This window comes from Opisthocomus hoazin, chromosome 8, assembly GCF_030867145.1.
Source record: "Opisthocomus hoazin isolate bOpiHoa1 chromosome 8, bOpiHoa1.hap1, whole genome shotgun sequence".
NCBI lineage: Eukaryota > Metazoa > Chordata > Aves > Opisthocomiformes > Opisthocomidae > Opisthocomus > Opisthocomus hoazin.
In genome coordinates, this window is record NC_134421.1 from 3,570,295 (window position 1) to 3,593,806 (window position 23,512).

General features: G+C 48.3%; 1 protein-coding gene across 1 annotated transcript in view; it reads right to left on the minus strand.

Annotated features, from left to right (window-relative positions):
• The window catches only part of TMTC1 (transmembrane O-mannosyltransferase targeting cadherins 1), a 163,444-nt gene that overhangs the window by 12,949 nt on the left and 126,983 nt on the right, over window positions 1–23,512 (minus strand). The window contains 3 exon segments of the mRNA XM_075428669.1: window positions 958–1,060; window positions 7,000–7,108; window positions 17,062–17,205. Coding sequence (XP_075284784.1) covers window positions 958–1,060; window positions 7,000–7,108; window positions 17,062–17,205 — 356 coding nt within the window.

Here is a 23,512-nt window from a genome sequence, read left to right on the forward strand (position 1 = left end):
GTCACTCATGCCGCGCCGCCTTTTTCGATTACAAATACTCATTTTGCCTTTGTGTTTATTTCGCGCTGGTGCGACAGACGAGCGACGGCCGAGCGTCAGCTTGGAGGCAGGACTGACGGACACCATCACCCTCTCTATCCAAGCACCACCGGAGCCAGGCACAGTGTGAAAGGGGCAGGATGGGCAGCAACCACGTACTTTAAGCCTACGATATTTCACCACTGAGTCTCAGCTCTGTTCTGGAGGGACCGGAGTGAGACAGTAGATTGGTTTCCACCAGTCATTTGTCAAACTTAGCCTTGCTCATAAAGCTGTCAATAAAGCCGGCAACCACAGCAGCATTTTTTTGTTGTTGTTGTTGTTATGTGGACGCCAGGAAGTGCCGGAGCCCTGGGAAGTTGGATGGGAACCAGGAGCCCAGAAAAGAAAGGCTCCGGATGTCATTAGGGAGCTCCTGAGAAATCAGTTCACCCCACAGTATCTCCGGTATCGTTCTCACAGATGATGGTGGTTTAAAAGCCGTGTTTATTTTCCTAGTGGTGGCACCCCGCCTCGATAGTCACAGAGCTGCTTTGTCACCAAGCGGTGCTGCAAGTGCTCCGCAGACCCTAACAATCCACTCGTGTGCCAGGGATTTGGGCTGATGGAGCCAAGCTCTCCTGGAGAAGGGGTGCTGCCCGGCTGAAACTGAAGAGGACAACTGCCCGTGTGAAGATGGTGAGAAGCATTGAAGGAAAAAGCCGGGCTGAATGCCACTGCCACACAGTGCCTGCATTGATCACAAATTTCAGTACGCTGTGCCATCTCAGCAGCACAGGGAAATTTATTTCCAAGCCACAGCGGAGGCACATCTATTGCTCTGGAAGTCTTTGACACCCTTTCAGATGTGTACTGTTGAATAAAATAAATCAAAGTAAATAAGGTAGAGAGGTGAATCCCTTGCTGCTTCTCACTTACCGGTATCTACTAAGAAAACACCGTAGTTGTTGTGCAGATCGGAGCTCTCTGGACAATTCTCTATGCCAGCCTTGTAGACCTCCTCTGCTTCCTTCAGCCGTTCCTTAAAAGAGAAGGAGATCTCTTAGCCATGGCAGAAAGGGCGTCAGCGCCATTTGCCGCCTACCTGCATTTCGTGACAGCCCCCTCCCTGCGCCGGGAGCTCAGGGTGCCAGCCCACCCTGCCTGCCGGGACGCCCAAATTTCACCCCCTGGCATGTATGTGACACAGCTGCTGTCTGGCACCCCGGAGCAATTCAGACAGCTTTCCCCCATACATTCGCAATTGGAGCTACCTGTGGGACAAAAATAAGCTGGAAAAGGTGGGTCCTGTGCAGTGTCAGCGAGCCCCGGCTGGGCACGCACCCAGCCTGGAAACACACAGCGACAGGGGTTGTGTTGGTTCTGCTGAGAAACATCTGTCATCTGGGAGCTGACAGATTTTAATTGATTTGTTTAATGAGCATCTCGCTGGCCAACTTCTCCCCTCTGGAGCTCCGCTGTTCCCGCCCTAAGCATGGGGAAAAATATAAGGAACAAAAGCTTGGCTGGGGGATGGGGAGCTTGCGCAGGGGGTTGAGGGGAGCTGGAGGAGGATGGGGGGCAATGAAAGAGTGAGGAAAATCTGACAGCTTCAAACTAAGCGTCGTCAATGCACGAGATGCAGCTCACCGGGACCGACAGGACGTGCCACCGCACCGATGGCCACATGCACTAAGCCCGTACATTTTGCACAGATTTCAGGGAGGTTTGTTGGCGCTGAGCATTTCCGGAACACACGGATCTTTTCTTTGGGAACACCCTGCCTACAGAAGGTGTCCCGCTGGCTGGGCTCCATCTAGCCTGAGCTACGGGCAGCCCAGTCCTGAAATGAAAATAAGGTGTCTCGTCTGGATCAGCCAGGAACTTCATAAGGCCTCCATTTGCCTCCAGCCAGCCAGTGCATGCCCACTGCCTGCACGCTCGTTAGCCCGCGTTATCACGGTCTTCCTCCCTGCCTAACCTCAGAGCTTTGCTGTTGGGTGTATTTATGGAAGGAGGCCGTGACCAGCAGAGGCAAGCACGGTGCAGAGAGGTGTCAGGCAAGCCTCCAGCACCAAAGATGCCTTTTTCAATTCTTCCCCTTCCGTGGAGCGGCACAGCTCTATGGCAACAAACTCCACAGCCTCCTGATGATGCTCCCAAGCAAAAGCAGCCATCCAGGTCTCCGCTGAGGAAGGCCTAGAGCCACCAAGGCAGATCTGCTCGGTAACTGAACCCACACTGGAGTAAGAGGTCGGTCCATTGCCAGCTATGGACTCTCCTCTCCTCAAGTCCTGCAAATCCTGGAGCCTCCAGGGCTTTCTCTGGATTTAAAGGGTGTCCGTGACCGCAGCTTTTGCTCTGTAGCTGCTTAAACATGTGGACTCCTTTCTCACCTCCTTTTTCAGAACTGGAGACCTGGAATTAATCGCATTGGAAGAGTATGACTTGATGAAAGCACAGGGTTTGCCATGGTTAAATGCTTTCACATTTACATGATAAAGGTCAGCCAGCAGAAAAGATAAAACACAGAAACACATTTTTTGAAAGTGCTTAAGTTTGGGTATTTTGGATATATTTATGTGACATCATTACGCTGCGGGGTCAGGAAAAGTGTAGCAATCATCAGAGTTGACTAAAATGAAGAGCAATTTTTGAGAAAGCATCTGCGTCACTGAGACACAAGCATATTTTCAAAGCTTTCTGTATTAATTTATTTTCCTCTGATTTTAACTCTCAGCCAAGGAATGTGGCTTTGTGTGCATGTATGTCAGTTTTCTTAATTTTATTCAGTGACCATAAACCCAATCTTTAAAGCACGGAAGGGCTGTGTTAAACTGGATTAGCAGTGTCCCACGTCAAAACGTTCACGCTCACCAATATTGAGCACTTCCAGCATTTTTATCATGGCTGCCTTGCTTTTTTTGGCACCTAACACCCTGACCCCACATGCCTCAGGCTCAGCACAGAGCCTGGGATGATTTCTCTAATAAAGTGTGCGCATCAGGCGCAGTCACAAATCGGGGAGGGTGGCAGCAGCTCTCTGCGCCAGAGCTTTCTCCCTCACAGCCCCTCCTCTTCTTGGGAGAAGTGCTGGAAGTTCATCAAGGCTTAATTCTCATTAACACTTCATAACGCCGCTCCCAGACCTTTGTGAAACATTCATCAACCTCACAAAATTCAGGAGATCGGCTTAAAAAATGTATGAGATTTTTATTATATTAGAAAAAGTTATGCCTGTGAGGATGTCTCGGTTGAACTCCAGGGGTTTTAAGGCTGGTTCTTTTATGGCTCAGTTTTCCAGCCTGGTTATGCCTGAGTCGGCTCTCCTCTGAAGCAAAGGGGGTTAAAAAGTTTCTTTTTCTTAGTGTAAGGCTCATATTATTGCACACACACACACACACAGTCACTTGAATCCAGAAACCAGGGCCTGAAAAGAGCCATCAGTAGTGTGAGATGGCTGACGAAACCGCAGGAGCTGGGAAGAAGGGGCTGTTCAAGTGCGTCGGAGTAAATCCCGGGGAACCAGCATCACAGGAGTGCTGTGAAAACGGTCAGCAAAAATGCTGGATTTCTGATATTAGCACCGCTGCAGCGATCGTGGAATACAAGGAAAAGACCACCACGTTGTGACCGAGCTACGACACCAAGCAGAAAGAGCAGGAAGAAGATTTGTAAAAGGGACAAAGAAGCCAAACTTCTATACAACGTGGTGGTGGCTTTTCCACATAAGCTCTGGCTTCAGAATAAAGCATCAAGGAGAGAAAAGGGCAATTATATCGAGTTACAGACTAATTCCCTGGTGCATGAGACATTCCTCTTCAGAGTATTTTTCTGGCTGTAAGGAGCCATATTTCGGATTCATCGCCTTTAAGGTAGGGGGAAACACGCTGCGCAGCACCGATCAAGGCAATCCCAGCACTGCTCCACTGAGCCGCATCCGCCTGTTTCCCCCCTTCTTACCCTCAGCAGCAGTTTGTCACCAGCAAGGTCACCTCACTTGAGCCCCTTTCTCTCACATCCCGGCGAGAGGGAACCAGCCTGTGCTCCCTTCCCCAAAGCTCCGCAGCGATGCCGCCCATCCAGCCTACTGCACACTGCCTGGCATCACCCACACCCCCACAGCTGAGACAGGCTCCGGGCCACCAGCAGACAGAAAAACACGTTTGTAACTTTTAGCCATTTCCGACACTACTGCTTGGACAAAGGGAAGAACCCAAAACCGAAAAATGGGGTCCCCTCGTCATCCTGCGGGATGAAGATGCCAAACCTTCTGGCCAGACCCCTCCAGGAAGCGCGCGGCGTTAGGGTGGGCGTCCGCAGCCCACAGCCCCGGGCAGCAGCCCGTGGGCGCAGGACAGCCCCTGCCACGGTCACTAGGATGGGTGTGCGAGGCAGGAGCCGCACGACCAGGTAGTCGTCTGCTGTGGCTGAACATCAGAAGGTGTTAAAAGCCTGCAGGAAATTGCTATTTTCTGAGGAAATTGCACTACCTATCTTTTTTCCTCGCCACTTCTTCAAGTCACAAGAGGATGAACAATCCACAAGTAAAAGCAGGGAAATTATTGCTGGACTTACTCATGGCATTCGCTTTGGGCAGAAGGCCTCGGGACTCTGTAATGGTTTTATTGCTCTGTGACCTCACAATCAATGGTTCTAATTAATAATTTCAATTAATAATAAAACCAGGTATAACTGCGGAGGACTCATTTCCTATACTTGCAGGAGACTCCTCACTGACAGCTTATTCAAAACACAGTTCCCATTCAATAAGGTTCTTCTTTCAAGTCATACACCATATTTCTAGGTCTCTGCAGCTGACATTGATAATATTCAAATATTTGAAAGTCACTTAAAGGGGAAATTAAACTAGCACATCTTTCAGTAACCCTTATATATCCTGGGTGAATTTTGCGGAGTGCCTGCATCATTAAAGAAGCCTAAACCAGAAGAAGACTTTTGCTTATAGTTCTGCTGAAATTTTTCCACTTCCCTTACAGAGAGAAGGTTTCACTGACCAGATTAATGGAAAACAGTGAAAGACGGTACTCTTTCGCTTTGTCTGTATTTGCATTTGGCAAACTTTTAAGGAAGCTTTAGCATCCCATGCTATGGAACAGCTAGACCTGAAACTTGGAGGAGAAAAAAAAAAACCAGTTTTCAAAAGGTTTGCAGATGTCTGCTGGAGCTATGCAGTTACAAGGACCTCGTCATCCACCCCCACAGCCCCAGACTGGGGCCACTGGTTGCGGCCGCAGTCCATGGGAGCAACGCCCGATGCACAGCATCCCTCATCTGCTGCTGCAGGGGTGGAGGAAAGCAGGGCTTGGCAGTCTCCACGTGGCCACCTACACTTCATAGCTTCTTCCGAACTCCAGCATTTTGTGCCTCAACACCCCTTTTCCTCCGCGGGGACAACGTTTCACCTCACAGAGACCTCGCAGAAATAAATTACCTAACTACGGAGAGTAGGGAGAGCCCCGAGTAACGAGCATGGGGAACAAGCCCAAGAGGAAATGAGTAATCCTGCCTCCAGAGCACAGCCTGGGCCACGCGCAGTAAATAAGGCCTGGGGGCACAGACTGAGCAGTGAGGTTAAATAAAATATCGAACAGCTGCTCATTAAGAGTAACATGAAGCTAGTGAGCCTTCCCACTCCCTGTACGTGATCACCTGCCATGGTAATTACGGGCCATATATCGCTGCGTCCGTGCAAGGGGCAGAATTCAGGCCGCAGAGGCCACCTGGTTTCTGACGCTTCCGAGCTTTGGCGTGATTTATTCTGAGAATTCCAGGTTATCTACGGAGGCGTGCGTGTCTGAGGGGGACGCGCTCGCCTGTTCCGCTGTCACAACATTCACGGCGCAACGGATTAAGGCTTCGCGGGGAGCCGCAGAGCTGCGGAGAGGATATTTACTCCCAGCTTCCACGGCGACTTAATGCAGAGCCATCTGGAAAGCTGGGCAGAGAGGAACCTGATGAGGTTCAACAAAGCCAAATGCAGGGTCCTGCACCTGGGGAGGAACAAACTCGTGCACCAGTACAGGCTTGGGGTGGACCTGCTGGAGAGCAGCTCTGCGGAGAGGGACCTGGGTGTCCTGGTGGACGACAGGGTGACCATGAGCCAGCAGTGTGCCCTGGCTGCCAAGAAAGCCAATGGGATCCTGGGGTGCATCAAGAAGAGTATGGCCAGCAGGACAAGGGAGGTTCTCCTTCCCCTCTACACTGCCCTGGTGAGGCCTCATCTGGAGTACTGTGTCCAGTTCTGGGCTCCCCAGTTCAAGAAGGATGAAGAGCTACTGGAGAGAGCCCAGCGGAGGGCTACGAGGATGATGAGGGGACTGGAACATCTCCACTACGAGGAGAGGTTGAGGGAGCTGGGCTTGTTCAGCCTGAAGAAGAGAAGGCTGCGAGGGGACCTTATAAATGCCTACAAATATCTGCAGGGTGGGTGTCAGGAGGATGGGGCCAAGCTCTTTTCAGTGGTGCCCAGTGACAGGACAAGGGGCAATGGGCACAAACTGAGGCACAGGAAGTTCCGTCTGAACATGAGGAGGAACTTCTTCCCTCTGAGGGTGACGGAGCCCTGGAACAGGCTGCCCAGGGAGGTTGTGGAGTCTCCTTCTCTGGAGATATTCAAGACCCGCCTGGACAAGATCCTGTGCAGCCTACTGTAGGTGACCCTGCTTTGGCAGGGGGGTTGGACTAGATGACCCACAGAGGTCCCTTCCAACCCCTACTATTCTGTGATTCTGTGATTCTGTGATCATGTGGGTGTCGTTACTCACTGCGACTCTTACTCGGAAGAAGTCACCTCTAAAGGGTCCTGGGAGCTCTCTGCAGACAGCCGCGGACCCACGCCTGCCCCAGCACCCGTGCGAGGCGAGGGTGCTCCGTCAGGACGGGCCGGAGGCATCATGGCTGCGGCGGCAGCGCGTGCACACGTGCGGAAGGCACGAGAGCTCGAGCGACGCCCGTTACCTGTTCGGCCAGCAGCGAGGCCAGGCTTGAGTAAGCATCTGCGAAGTCTGGGCCGTACTTGATGGAGTCCCGCAGTAAGATGACAGCTTCGTCCTTCCTCCCTTGGGACCTGCAGGACAGGGAAGGAGGGGAAAAAAAGGAAGAAACATTCCTGTAAGCACATGTTTAGGTCATCCCACTGACTAACTGCTTCAAAGAGATGTGAAAGTCCCCAGCTTGACCTTTTCAGCAAAGACCCCACGATTCACTCGCGTCTCTTCTCCACAGCATCTCCTCGGCCCATCGCTGTTTCTGTATGTTCTTCTCCAGAGCTGGGAGGACATAGGCTGTTTAGGTTAACCATGAGCCAGCAGTGTGCCCTGGCTGCCAAGAAGGCCAATGGGATCCTGGGGTGCATCAAGAGGAGTGTGGCCAGCAGGACAAGGGAGGTTCTTCTTCCCCTCTACACTGCCCTGGTGAGGCCCCATCTGGAGTACTGTGTCCAGTTCTGGGCTCCCCAGTTCAAGAAAGATGAGGAGCTACTGGAGAGAGTCCAGCGGAGGGCTACGAGGATGATGAGGGGACTGGAACATCTCCGCTATGAGGAGACACTGAGGGAGCTGGGCTTGTTCAGTCTGAAGAAGAGAAGGCTGAGAGGGGACCTTAGAAATGCTTATAAATATCTGAAGGGTGGGTGTCAGGAGGATGGGGCCAAGCTCTTTTCAGTGGTGCCCAGCGACAGGACAAGGGGCAATGGGCACAAACTGAGGCACAGGAAGTTCCGTCTGAACCTGAGGAAGAACTTCTTCCCTCTGAGGGTGACGGAGCCCTGGCACAGGCTGCCCAGGGAGGTTGTGGAGTCTCCTTCTCTGGAGATATTCAAGACCCACCTGGATAAGGTCCTGTGCAGCCTGCTGTAGGTGACCCTGCTTCAGCAGGGGGGTTGGACTGGATGACCCACAGTGGTCCCTTCCAACCCCTACTATTCTGTGATTCTGTGTTTGGTCTGCTATTCTGGTGACTGTCATACTGAGCACTATGCAACGGTCCCAGTGAAGACAAAACACTCCCCAAATACTGCGTTCCTCAACCCCACACACTGAAGAGCAAAAAGTATTTTATTTTGGCTCTCTGGCAATCAGTACCGGCCACATGCTCTGCTGAGCCATAACCACTAGATTTTGTAAACTTCTCCAGTCCTACCGTACATCTCCTCTCGATATTTCTCTTCATGGCAAATACATAAAATTCTGCCCTATTTATCCCATCAGGAGTTAAAAGATACACGAAGGAGAAGATAGCAAAGGCGTCCCCAGGCATGCAGTACTGCACAAGATCCTCCCAGCACTGCCCTTTAGGAATTGCATGCCCTATGGGAAGGGAGGCTGTTGGGGTAACACCAGGTTTGCAGTCAGCTTCTGGAGGTCTGGCCCCAGTCATGGGATTGAGGCACCGAGTGACCTGGGAACAGGACATCTGCGCTCACCAACCTTGCTCTCACATCAGTAGGTTGGAGACATCGTAACCTTGGCATTTCCTCAAAAAAAAAAAACCACCATCTTTGCATGTGCCTAGACAACAAGTGCTCTTATAGATCCACAAATGCCTTTGTTAAATTAATACTTTGAAATTAAAATATTGCTAAGTTCAGTCTGCCTGGGATCTCTACATGATTCCTTAGCAGGTCCACAATTAGGCTAGAGGAGTCCGTTCTTCAGCTCCTAAGGATTATGAAGAGATCGTTGAGAGACGGCTATGCTGATGAGCTAGGTTTTTCCCAGCACTGCTCTGCATTTATTGCCATGGAAAACGGAAAAGGTTTCCTGAACAAAAACCTAAGGATGTTTATTTATTGGAGCTACAATTTCTCCAGTATCGCTCTGTATTTCTTTCCTTGGAAAAATGAGAAGGTTTCCTGAACAAACATCTAAGGCTATTTAGCTGGACCTGGAACAACATTTTCCTTGTGTTGGGTGTACAAAGAATCTGAACAGCAGGGCTTACAAAAAGAAACAAAGGGCTCTGGGACACAGAAAATACCGGAACACCTTGCTGCTTTGGCCTTAGATTTCATCCGAGTGACACGGTCAAGTAACCAGATCTTGTTTATAAGGTGCAAATTTCAGCTGATAATACGTGTGGCTTTGCAGATTTTTTCCCTTTCTAGTCGTGTAACTGGGAGAATATTTCGCCTGTGCATGAAGCTAAGTAAAACCAGTTGTGCGAGTCTTTTTCTTCTTCCAGTGGTGTTCCATAGAAATGACATGAATGAAGCAAAACCAAACAAAGAACCACTTTTCTCCTACACTAATTAAAGACTAGCTGGCTTGTCAATTCATAAAACTTTTGGATCCCTTGGCTGGAGTTTCACAACACATTTTTGTAAATCAAAACCAGATGACTGCTTTATAAAGGTATTGATGTTTGGCAAAAAAAATGTAGGAAATGCCAGCTACAGAAATAAAAGGATTAAGCGATCCACTCGGCAGCAGTAAAAGTTCCCCTTAACCACAAGCACGCACTCCGAATGTGGGGCAGCCCTCCTCATTACGCCTTCTTTCAAAATGACTTTTTTTTTTTCCCCTTTGATCCAAGAACAATGTTTGTCTCCTGAACGCGGGGGTAGAGAGGGAAAGATTACGGCATCTTTTTACGTGACAGACTGAATTGCGTTAAAAAAAGCAGACCCAGTAGTTTCTCAGAGGGTTCGGGCCTGCAGGATACCCAGCGCTCTGGCCAAGCACTTAAATGCACACTTAACTTTTATGTATGCAATCTGAAAATTAATGGCTGGCTGAAGTGCTTTCCTGGCTCAAGGCCAACGCTGTGCAGGATGGAGGCCGGTGCTCGTACAAATCTCCTGCAATCTGGGAGAGCACAGAGCACTGGAAGAACAGTCTGATACACTCATTTACCATCAACTGGGGATCTGCCGCAGGAAAAGCTAGGTAATGTATACAGAATCACAGAATGACAGAATGGTCGGGGTTGGAAGGGACCTCTGTGGGTCACCCAGTCCAACCCCCTGCCGAAGCAGGGTCACCCAGAGCAGGTTGCACAGGACCTTGTCCAGGTGGGTCTTGAATATCTCCAGAGAAGGAGACTCCACAACCTCCCTGGGCAGCCTGTTCCAGGGCTCTCTCACTTTGACAGAGAGGAACAAATTCACCTGACACGAAGAGTCTATGATCACTTAATCCAATTTTTCCCCAAATCACCTCGCCTTACAATGCCCCCTCCTGACTCCCTCTTCCACTGGAGCTCGCAGCCTCCCCTCCACTGTCCACGTGCTCAAGCCAAGAGCAAGGAACAGCTCCTTCCACCATGAGCATCTCTTCCTGCAAGTGCCCCGCAGTTGGAGAAGCATCGGTTTACCCCACCTCGCAGAGGTCTGGCGACGCACGGGGCTGCGTGTGGGCTGTTAGCACTGGAGCAAATTTCATTTGCAACAGAAAGAGTAACCTAGGAATCAGAGGAATTCTGAACTTTCAAGATTTGTTTTGTGCAGTTAGTTCGGCTGCATTAAAGCCAGAAATACAGAACTCAGTAAGGGCTCCACAACTGTTCTGAACATCTCATTTTGGTTTTAGACTATAATCCAAGGGGAGGTTGCAGTGTCTAACTCTGCCTGTCTGAGAGGAAGCTTCTGTGACTCTCTGGGTTAAAACTGATTCAGACAGTTTAGATGCAGTCCTTTGCCATCCATCTACACTGTGTGGATGACACCAACCTGGGGCAGTGGGCCATACACTGCCAGGCAGGGCTGCTTTTGAGAGGCACCAGGCCTCACGGGAACCTCATGAAGCTCAACAAAAGCAACTGCAAGTCCTGCACTCAGAGTGGGATAACCCGGTGCACAAGCACAGGATGGGGAACAACCCTCTGCAAAGCAGCTCTGCAGAAAAGGCCCTGGGGATCCTGGTGGACAACAAGTTGACGATGGGCCAGCAATGTACCCTACATGGCAAAGACCACCAACAGTGGGTCCAGGGAGGTGATCCTTTTGCTTTATATGCTACTGGTGAGACCACATCTGGAGCAATGTCTGTCCAGAGTTGGGCTCCCCACTGCAAGAAAGGCGTGGACATACTGGAGGAAGCCCAACACAGGGCTACTGAGGTGGTCAGGGCTAGAGCACCCATTGCACAAGGAGAGGCTGAAAGAGCCGTGTCTGTGCAGCCCGGAGAAGAGAAGGCTCCGTGCTGCCTGCAACCATCTGGTCCGAGGATACGTAGAAGCCAGAGCCAAACTCTTTTCAGAGGTGCATGGGTGACAGAGCAAGAGGCAACAGATGCAAGCAGGAACATGAGACGTTCTGATTAAATATAAGGAGAAATATTTTTCACTACAAGGGTGGTTACTGGAACAGGTTGCCTGGAGAGATTGTGGCATCTCTGTCCTTGGAGGTGTTCCAAGATTCAGCTGGACACAGCCCCTGAGCAACCAGATCCAGTTACACTTGCTTTCAGGAGTGGGCTTGACCAAATGATCTCCAAGAGGTCTGTTCCGACCCAAGCTATTTCTTTAATCTACTGTAAAATTGACACTACCAGAGGTCTGGGGTTTTTGGTAAACCCACTACAATGTGTATGTGACACTGACATATAGCTACACGCTTCATGCAGCGCAGAGTATCCCAGCCAGAGATCATCCACGGAGCCAGATGCAGGACCACTGAACATCATCGCTCTGTTTGCTCCTTCGGATGGAAGGGAGGAACGTTTCACTCCACGAAAGATCTGACATCTCAATACACGTAGTATCTACCTGATGTTTTTCAGCATCTTCAGACAGTCACACAAGCCTGTGTCAGCACACTGACAGACACACGTATCCAGAAGCCTCTATCAGAGAGGGCAGACAGTCCTCCTTCCTCTGAATAGACAGGTTTGCTAAACTGGGACTAAATCACGGCAGCAGATGCACAGGACATGTCGTGCGTTACTCTACAGTCAGCAGAGAATCAGTCCTTCGAATCAGGTCCAGAGTTCAGCGGACGTCGTTTCTAGGCATTTCACTTTCCCCTTGAAGATGCAGAATCACAGAATCACAGAATAGTAGGGGTTGGAAGGGACCTCTGTGGGTCACCCAGTCCAACCCACTGCCGAAGCAGGGTCACCCAGAGCAGGCTGCACAGGACCTTGTCCAGAGGGGGCTTGAATATCTCCAGAGAAGGAGACTCCACAGCCTCCCTGGGCAGCCTGGGCCAGGGCTCCGTCACCCTCAGAGGGAAGAAGTTCTTCCTCATGTTCAGACGGAACTTCCTGTGCTTCATTTTGTGCCCATTGCCGCTTGTCCTGTCACTGGGCACCACTGAAAAGAGCTTGGCCCCATCCTCCTGACACCCACCCTGCAGATATTTGTAAGCATTTATAAGGTCCCCTCTCAGCCTTCTCTTCTTCAGGCTGAACAAGCCCAGCTCCCTCAACCTCTCCTCATAGGAGAGATGTTCCAGTCCCCTCACCATCCTCGTAGCCCTCCGCTGGACTCTCTCCAGTAGCTCTTCATCCTTCTTGAACTGGGGAGCCCAGAACTGGACACAGCACTCTAGATGAGGCCTCACTAGGGCAGTGTAGAGGGGAAGGAGAACCTCCCTCGTTCTGCTGGCCACACTCTTCTTGATGCACCCCAGGATCCCACTGGCTTTCTTGGCAGCCAGGGCACACTGCTGGCTCATGGTTAACCTGTCGTCCACCAGGACACCCAGGTCCCTCTCCGCAGAGCTGCTCTCCAGCAGGTCAGCCCCAAGCCTGTACTGGTGCATGGGGTTGTTCCTCCCCAGGTGCAGGACCCTGCATTTGGCTTTGTTGAACCTCATCAGGTTCCTCTCTGCCCAGCTTTCCAGCCTATCCAGGTCACGCTGAATGGCAGCACAGCCTGCCAGTGTATCTACCACACCTCCTAGTTTGGTGTCATCAGCAAACATGCTGAGGGTACATTCTAACTCTTCATCCAGGTCGTTGATGAAGAAGTTAAACAAGACTGGGCCCAGTACTGACCCTTGGGGGACACCACTTGTTACCAGCCGTAACGCTCTCAAAGCGTGTGAGAGTTCTGAGGCTTTTCTTCATAAGAAGCAGTGCCCTGAATATTGGAGTGCTTTAGGTGTGGGCAGACACAGTACTGCAAATAAGAAGTTCCCTCCTGTTCTTCCTGCAGCAGAAGGCCGAGATAAATATTTACTTGAAATGTTCGTAACATTTTATTTCTCGTCTCTTTACAGAACATCCCACAGGCTGTCAATTTGTGAGGTATTCTGAATGCCATTATTTATGTCATTATTTTAAGCTGTATCTCCACAAAACCGAGTCTGTATAGACAAGTTAAATATTTATATAATGTGAAACTTCAAAACAAAACACAAGAAAGCAGCATCAGGCAGCTCGGTGTCACTGACCACGGAAGCGGAGAAAGAGGTTTCTCACTTTTAGGTAGGCCATCTTTTGGGTCTATTTTAAGCAAGAAATATGCTGGTATTGTTTAATTATCTACTCTCCAATATTTATATTAGGCAAGAAAATGATGACATACAACTTTATTTTAGGATACGTAAACAAAACCAGAGGCTTACGCAGCCATTACCCTGCAATGCTTCCTGAGAACATTCATCTTCTGGCACGTAGCTATCTTCATTATGTGCAAACAGAAAATGGAAACCTCCTTTTTAATCTAGAACTTGAGCAGAAAAAAACCTAAAAAATTCCACCCTGTGGTCTTCATAACAGATTTTTGCTTAAGCTTAAATCACAAGCAATGGGTGCTTAAATAACTTATTTAAAGGGAATAACAGGCAGATTCCCACATGGGGGTAGCAAACTCCTCCTTCCAAAATCCTGGCGTTCCCCTTTCCCAGCACTCCAGAGGAGCTGAAATCTAGTATCTGCCATCAGATTCCCATGCCGCGAGCACGGGTGGGTCTAAGGAACCCAGCAGAATTCCGGTGGGAATTCCCCATGTCAGACGGTTTGGTTACGTGTCCCAGCACAAGCAGTGCTGGTACTGGCCGTGCCTTCAGATCTGGATCTGCGCCACGCACTGAAGCCTCTGCAAAGAGGACAGCAAATGTCTTTATGGCTTGACCATTTATCCTCTCCCTGCCATACGTTTAAAAGTCAAAAGACTCTTCACAATGACTCAGAGCACAGCCAGAAAGTAATGTCTGCCTGTAATATTCTGCAGATTTTCATTTATTGCCTAGATTATACTAGCATTTAGTGTCTGCCAAATACTGGTTGCCCTATATACATATATATAAAAGGATAATTTGGAGAGCCAGGTAGAAAACATAAACAAAGACAAAGTTGTAGGAAGGGGAGAGCTTGAAATCTCTGCCTTGTTCGCATCGCTGATGACACCAAACTGGGAGGTGTGGTAGATACACCAGAAGGCTGTGCTGCCATTCAGCATGACCTGGATAGGCTGGAAAGCTGGGCAGAGAGGAACCTGATGAGGTTCAACAAGGGCAAGTGCAGGGTCCTGCACCTGGGGAGGAACAAACTCATGCACCAGTACAGGCTTGGGGTGGACCTGCTGGAGAGCAGCTCTGCGGAGAGGGACCTGGGTGTCCTGGTGGACGACAGGTTGACCATGAGCCAGCAGTGTGCCCTGGCTGCCAAGAAAGCCAATGGGATCCTGGGGTGCATCAAGAAGGGTGTGGCCAGCAGGACGAGGGAGGTTCTCCTTCCCCTCTACACTGCCCTGGTGAGGCCTCATCTGGAGTACTGTGTCCAGTTCTGGGCTCCCCAGTTCAAGAAAGATGAAGAGCTACTGGAGAGAGTCCAGCGGAGGGCTACAAGGATGGTGAGGGGACTGGAGCATCTCCCCTACGAGGAGAGGCTGAGGGAACTGGGCTTGTTCAGCCTGAAGAAGAGAAGGCTGCGAGGGGACCCTATAAATGCCTACAAATATCTGAAGGGTGGGTGTCAGGAGGATGGGGCCAAGCTCTTTTCAGTGGTGCCCAGCGACAGGACAAGGGGCAATGGGCACAAACTGAGGCACAGGAAGTTCCGTCTGAACATGAGGAAGAACTTCTTCCCTCTGAGGGTGACGGAGCCCTGGCCCAGGCTGCCCAGGGAGGCTGTGGAGTCTCCTTCTCTGGAGATATTCAAGACCCGCCTGGACAAGGTCCTGTGCAGCCTGCTGCAGGTGACCCTGCTTCGGCAGGGGGGTTGGACTGGGTGATCCACAGAGGTCCCTTCCAACCCCTACCGTTCTGTGATTCTGTGACACCCAGTTTCCATTAGAATTAATACTACTCTAATACACACTGTGTCCAGGTGCACTAGGTTTTTTCGGAAGTCTAAAAAGAAGTACAGAAAACGGGAGCAAAATGGTGCGGGAAAAGAGCAGGTAGAGCCTGAGAGCTTTCTTTTCATGAGTTTAGCACAAACATCACACACCTGTACCACGCTCCAATATATGGCACCACAGCGGGATGCAGAGCACACACAGTCCAACAGGACATGCAAGATCTTAACTGCCACGTCAGGAAAAACATAACATTGCACACAAAAACAAGCGGCAGCTCTAAGAGATTTTCCCACATGTGCCCTTCGTGCTTTGCCAGTGCAAGAAATGCAGTTTCTACCCATCTGCTGGGTCACAAGAGCCCATCAACAGGACAGATTTAAGCGTTAATGACATGGGATGTCCTGGTGCTGCTTCTGGCTTACGTCTTTTTGTATTAATATTTTATATTAAAAAAAAAATCACAGAGAATAATAACTAAGGCAAACATGATGGATTAAAAGGACAATATGTATTTTTAAACAGCATTGCCACTGAAGATTAATTTCAATCAACCAAATTTGTTAAATAATACAAAGACCTTCCATTTCTCTTGTAAAAAGACTGTCTTTACCATTCTCCTTTCTGGTGATTATTTCCAGTAAAGCACTCACCTACTTTCTACCTAAGAATTACTCAGCTGCCATATGCTAACCCCAGACCATCAGGTTTACTCGTAATATTCTTCTGCTAATTTCTCCACTACTGAGTAGACAGGCAGAACCTCAGCAACACACTTACTATCTGCCATATAAACTCACACTCAAAGTAACATTTCAGAACCAGAGAGATCAAGTGTGTCTCGAGGAGACGGTGCCACTTTAAAACCAGTCCAATGCTAAAGCCCGATCTGCTCTGAAAGATTTACCAGACACCTATTACCAGCAAAATAAGTGCAATTTATATTAGGAAAAATGTACTTTTACTGCTGTAGTTTATGCAGTTCTGTCAGCAAATAACAGGCTATCCTCACAAAAACAATGGATTTTTTTGCTGGTGCAAAATAGTAATGCAGGAATAGATTTTTTTTTGTTTTTCTAACTGCACCCCTAGCAGCTCTCATCCTACTGGCAAATCTGCTTGTGTAGATTTAAGTTCAGTCTTTTGATATGGTTAGTCAAATTAATTTCCATGATTACGATCGTCTGCTATTCTCCTTGCTAAAGCCTGACACTCTAAACAACAATGAGGGAAATTATTTGCTGATTAACTTGTTTCCTTGCTCAGCAGAGTAACGGTATAGGGATTTAAGTCAGCTTTCCCCTCAAATCCAGATCCACCCCCTCTGCAATGGGATGAACCTTCTGCTACTCCGAGCACCTGAGAGTTAGGTACTTCTGCCTGAAGTACACAACATCCACACAGCTAACGAGGTATTGTGGGAATAACGAGGTAAGTGGGAACTTGCAAAGAGGGATTTGCTGGATCTGTGTTACTTATTAGATCTGCATCAGATACCTGTCTTGGAACAGCATGGCTTGCTCCACTGGCAAGGCTTACACCTCTCCATTGAGATGAGCGTCTCAGGTGACCAGTTGGGTTTAGGCACCTCATTTTTCGATGCCTGATTTGGAGCAAGTGAATCCCCTCCAGCTGAAACACAATTGTGAACAGCTCCTGAAGTGATGTGGCAGACAGTAGAAGGATATTCAAACTAAGCCTCACCTTTGTGCTGGCACTCTTGGCCAGCAATGAGAAATAATGCCATTCCTTCACCAGCTGGCAGAAAAAACTACTTTGGTGATGTGTGTAGAAAAAACGTGAACTTCCCTGGTGCCAGTTCTGCTTTCAACTTACTTGAGCAAGTTGCCGAGATTGAAGAGAGCTCGATTGTGCTGAGGGTTTAACTGAAGGGCCCGTCTGTAGTAGTCCTTTGCCTCCACCACGTCTTTGGTCAACGTCCCCAAGTTGTTGAGAGCGCTTGCGTGACGAGGGTACAGTCTAGGAAAAATGAAATACCAAGTCACAGACACTCCTTAACTGACAGATAAAGCTGAGGTCACTAATGTTGCCACCACTGCTGTTTGGCACTCGGTAAAGCAAAGGATGCAGCTGGAAACACTGTCTTCCCTTCATCTGCTGCAGGTCCTGATGGGATCCTGAGGAACCTTTTCAGCTCCCAAAGAGACTGCGAATCAGATCTTCTCCTACAGTTCCTGTACGCCTCCAGGGCAAACGGGAACACCGAACAGCTTTGAAAGCCTATTTTACCCTTCACGCAAAAGGTAAAGTGACTAAAGCAGCTTGAATGTTTTTATTCAAAATGTTTCTCAAACAAGCAAGAACTGCTTTGTCAAAAACATATTTCCAGTGGAAACATATTTTGACATACACAGACACTAACACGACACTGTTTAAACTGATCTGCTTCTTTTTGTTTTTTTAAAATCAGTTTTCCACAATAAAAGTGATAATAGGAAAAGGAAACTTGAAATCAACAGTGCTTTCAGGACCAAGCAAAATGACAAAAAAAAATCTGGAAACAGACTGCTTAACAGTATGAATTCCCTAAGCTTCTAGTTGTATTTTTTTACCACTTGGTTCAGTTCTTCCAACTCATCTGTTGATCTTTACGTCGCCCTGTTTCAGTTATAACACTACGCACTGCGCCCAGTGCACCTGCTCAAATTCTCCACGAATTAAGCAGCACACCATGGTCCACTCCGTTGCTGAAATTCTCAAATTTGTTCTCCTACATTAATATTTTGGTTTGTAGGTCTTTCACCAGAGAACTCCAAAGGTGAAAGTGATCCAGGGCAAGATCTAGCACTTGGAACCCTTTGTGCCATAGATGGGTGAAAACTGAGGTTCATGATGATAAAGAAATAAATCCGTGACAGTAACCCACAGAGGTCCCAGCCAAGCTGGGAGACCAGCTGCGTGAGAAGGTCTGATGCTCTGGTATGAACCAGCGCCCAGGTGCTTGCCCACAGAACTCCTCCAGAGGAGCATTGCATCTGCCGTAGGGAGGAAGCAGGTTAAGAAGGTCAGGGCTTCGGTTTGAGAAGATCTAGATGCAATTCCTGCTGCCACTATAGGTTTTCTATTTAGGACCAGGACAAGTCATCTGACATTTCTTTGCCCTAGGTTCATGAGAAAGTAACGTGGTTAATGACATTAGAAGTAGTTGGCTATGATAGCCCAGGGTACGGCATGAGGAGGGGCATTTAAAGGAGTAAGAAGGGATTAAACCCCTGTAATACAGCCTGACGGTAAAGTTTGCAACTGTTTTTAATCTAAGACTTTCCATGGTGGGTTTTTCTGCCTGGAGTTTTTTCTTGTGTCTGTTTTTCTTGTGCCCTGGGATTTTCTGTGCTTAAGTACCATGAATAATTTAGCATTTTATACACTGCTGTAACATTTCTGTGTCACATTTTTGCTCCACCACATGTAAGTGATTTTGTCAAGGTCTTACTTGGGGGTGGAGCTGGGAACACATGCTGGAACTCCAGGAGAAGCGGACATGCACCAGTGAGAAACCCAGGATGCTTCCTATGACTAAGAGAAGAGCCCAAAGACCTTTTTCCACTCAACACCGAGCCTAGCAGACAAGGCTTGCAAAGCCACATAGTTGAGGAGAGATCATTCAAGGATGCAGCCACAGATGTTTTTTAAAACTTAGCCTATTATAATGACAAAAGATGAACATATTGACCACCACTCATAGTAACTAAGGACTGCAGACTCTGTCAACACCTCTCCCACACAGATAAGCATCCCCTCTCACAACCACTTCTCCTGTTCCAAGCCCTAGGTGCACTGCCCCATCAGGGCATTGCCCCGTGTCTCTGTTCACCCACACTACCTGCGTTTGCCACTCAAGTGATTTCTAAAGAGGTCCCTAATTGGTCTTGTCGCGGAGGAGCAAAGAGTAGGACATTCATGGTGAGATTGCAGTTGGCACAGAAATGGTATTACTTTCCATCACTGAAGCTACCCAGTGAGCCTGATGTGTTTTGGGATGCGAGAGGCCGCCCGTGCTTGGAGCAGCATCAGCAAAGGACAAAGATGGTGAGTGCAGAGTCTTGACCTCAGCCCCAAAATGCACTGGTTATCAAGGCTAAACCACCCCAGCTGAAGAAGGCTGGGGCAAATGCTTTCCACAGCATCAGCAGGGGAATAACAGAAAGAACCAAGCTTGCTTGCTTTTCACCACTTGGGACGTAGCTTGGTGCAATACTTTGACCAGGATCTTGCGTGTAGAACATGCTGTCTACCTTAGAGCAGAGGGCTCAGCCTTGCTTCCCATTTCTTCCATGGGATTTTGACATTGTTTGGGACCCAAAAAAGGTCTGGGAGTTGTATTTTTGAGGCTTTTTTTTCCAGTTGGCTATGATAAAAGCCATGCACTACTTCTGTCAGTACTCACACATAAAAACCACTCTAGTATCTGACATGAAGTTGCTTCAGTTATGAACAGGCAGAAGTATTTCAGGCAATTCTTGGGAAAGTAAGAAACAGATTAACATTTTACAGCCCAAAACCTGATGGTTTTGCTCTCAAACTTTCAGAAATTAATTCTGTTCTTGGCCTCTAGTGCTCCCACGACATTTTAGGTCCAGGAGATTTGCTTGCACCAACTTGGAGAGGAATGAAAATCCAAGATTAAAAAAAGAGAACTGATTTCACCTTTAAATTGCACAGTTCTGACCAGCAGCTCCATAAATACACTTCAGAGCTCAGCGCTAAAACCTCTCGACAGCAAATCACAGGGTGCAGGCATGTGTCCCATGTATCCCAGGCTCTATTTCTTGTGTTCTACATTTATTCATTACACCTCACTGCCCTTTCCAAGAAATGTGAGTGAAAAAAGCAGAACCTCAGCTAGCACAAACTGTCGGCTTAAACCCGCTTAGCATCTGGCCTGAACAACGTCCGACATTTGCAACTTTACATATCTGAACAAAATGTTAAGAGACAAATCAGAGCACAGTGAGATAAGGCAGTGGTGCTGGGCTTTGCTGTTCTTCACAGTTTTATCTGGAATATTACTTTATGACGGTGGCGGAGCAAGTTGCCACTCAACTGAGTTCAGCAGAGAGCATAACCGAGCCCTAAGAGAGCATCACCTCTAGCAAAGTAACCAGAGCCAGAGCCTGAGCCCACGACCATCCACGCTGTTGTACCAGTAACGTGATCCCTGTTCACACCACCCACCCTCCAACAGTCCCCAGGAGTGGTCCAGGGCTAAGCCCAGACCAGGGACTGGTCCCAAAAGCCAGCTTGGGCTCAGCCACTGTTTCTCAGAGGGTACAAACACTTACTGAACACTTGCAGGCCAGTTTATGCCAGTTGGGGCTAGAGAACAGGGATCAGACCCATTTTTATTTCTTAATATGGATGCTGACTAATTCAAACAACCCTCTGTTCATGCATGCCGACTGCTGTTAACAACAGCTTTCTAGGGATAAAAACAGAGTAGAACAAAGTCTTGTGGCTGGATTTACAGAACAGCGTAAAAGTTGACCAGAGCTGACTAATTAAAGCAACATTTACTCAAGAACTCTCACAAAGTTCCTGCAAAACTCGCAGATACACCATCTGCAAACTGGTTTGCTTTTGCTGCATGTAAGCTATCGTTTTAACGAATGGAGGCACACGTAGATTTTTTTTTTTTTTTTGCCATTTTTATGTTATCAGGAGGTTTGTGCTGTTTTTCAAGACTTTTGGAAGTGGTCCCAATGATTCCCGAAGTTTACTTTGCTTATTTTGCCAGTAAGCTCTCTGACACAAAGGGTGCCTCTTCCCCACATTGATTTCTTGGAAGGGTCAGAAACACATTACCAGGACAAAGAGGTCTCCAGTTAACCTGGAGCCTCTTCGTGTCACAAGAACGGTAATACTCAGAACCCCGACCTTGTTTTACAAATAGCCAGGACAGTCGGAACACGTCTACCTTGTTTGCCACTCCTCTTACAAAACAAAGCTTTCTATCTGGACACACAGGGACCTGGATTTTCTTTGTCACCACCACTGATAACGGTAACAGTCTGCAGGCAATATCCTTCTTGCCATGCATCTGATTAAGTGGAAATTCCTCTAGGCTTCACCTAATCAAATGCAAGTGCTGCATTATTTATGAAAGAAAGCTGAATTTCATTAAACTTCTTCTACAAGAAGCAGTTCGTGTAAAAAAATCAATTTCTCCTTTCTTTTCAAAATCAGAATAATTTTCTTTAAAAACCTACATTCACAGGTAATTATAACAGAAGTCTTGAAATGGCAAAATTACTTTTAAAAAACAAAAGAGACCAACCCATAAAAGTATATTTTAAATCAGACCGGGATTTCATTTCTGAAGTGAAGACAAGCGAGATGTTGCAGAATGAATAATTCAGATGATTCCTCCAATGCTGTACCTGCAATTGTCAGAATAAATTCAAGCAGCTATCTCAACTATTACAGGTAGAGACTGCACAAGAACTCCTGTTGGTAATTATCCCCACTTCTTTTAGGCCAGCAAAATTCCCTCTAATAACGCTGAACAAAAGCCTTATTGACTTGCACAGTCGAGAGATTTCCAGTTTCACAAGAAGATACCAGGCATAAAACACTGTCAGCGAAATGCTGATGACCATTTATTTTGCTTTTAAATTTGATGCTGTTATTACCTGAAACATTAGTTTAAAAAAAAAACCAACAAAAAGAGGGGTTTTGTTTGGCAACACATCTGAACTACAAGACAATTTCCAGCAAAAAGAGAAAGGGAGGGAATTTGTTGTCATGGCTACAACCTGTAATCCACCGAGAATTTGAATTCTTTTAATTCCCATTGAGAGAGACCACTTCAACAACTGGCAAGCCCTGCTGGCAGTCCTGCCTTTAAACGGCCCTTAGTCTGGTGCCAGAGGGATTCAGGGGGCAGAAGGCATCAGCGTGGCTGCTCCCTGCTCCCTTTTCGGAGGGTTACGTGGTTCTTGCACGGGCAGCGCTGTGCAGGGGCAGAGAGCAACAGGGGATGATGGGGCCAGGCTTTCCCAGGACACTGCCAGGAACAGCACTGGAAGGTCTGCAACAGCGGCTTCCAGGGGTCCGGGCAGCCCCCCCCCACGATAAAAGGGGTTGGTGAAAGCAGTCGAGATCCACCTCGCAGAGCTGGGACAGCCCTGAGATGTCGCGCACCAGGGTGACTCTCCCCGATGCCCCAGCCCAGTGCCCAGCCCCTCCCCACCCTCCAAGCGCTGATGATAAACCTGCTGAAAGCATGTTCCCAGCGACGGAAAACATGAGGCCTTCAAGCCATTATAAAAACTTATAAGCTTATAGATTAACCTAACGGCCACGCCACGGCAGCAGCAGCAAGAAAAAAGCAGTCAGCATCATCTTGCACAATATTCAAAGGAGCTCCAAGCGTATTAATTTCTGCTAGAGAGAAAAATCAGCAACGCGTTCGGCTGGGGAGATCCAGCACGCCTGGTTTTTGTCAATGAACCTTTTGATTAAAGAACGCCTTTCACAGAATCACAGAATCACAGAATAGTAGGGGTTGGAAGGGACCTCTGTGGGTCACCCAGTCCAACCCTCCTGCCGAAGCAGGGTCACCCAGAGCAGGCTGCACAGGACCTTGTCCAGGCAGGGCTGGAATATCTCCAGAGAAGGAGACTCCACAGCCTCTACGTCGGGTTGAATTAAAACTTGATGTAATTGTGAGACCAGTCACCCAAGAGGGAACAATCCTGCACTGGCAACAACTCGGGCCATGGCCTCACAACGGCGTGGCACCTTGTTCCAAGAGCTGCTCTACATGATGTGGAGATGTGCAGGACACGGAGCCAGATCCTACGTCTTTCTTAAAAAAACCTTCAATTTGCAGCATTTTCATTCCTTTTGTAGAGGGAGAGATGATCCTGCAATATTAAGCAGCAGCTGGTTTCTCTTGCAGAGCTTTAGTAGCTGCATCAATATTTCCTCAAAGGTAACACCCTTCAGCTGTGGCAGGCTGGGATTTTTACCTTTTTTTTTAAAAAAAAAAAAAAAAAGTGGAAATCCTGTTGAAAGTCAGGCAAGCGAAAGATCTAACACTTTTGGGTTCCTTTGAAAGCATCATCTTCACTGAAAGCATGACAAATCAGCCAGACTCCTGGCTGTACCACGTACTCCGCTACGAGGTGGTCTGGCTCAGTGCTTGATACACCGCTAGGGAGGGAGCGATCCCATCCCAGCATGGTGCCAGGGGGTCTCATGACTTCTCCAAGTGGTTCTGTGGCTCCTGTTACAGTCATTACCAGTGTTACATGGAGGTCTTGAT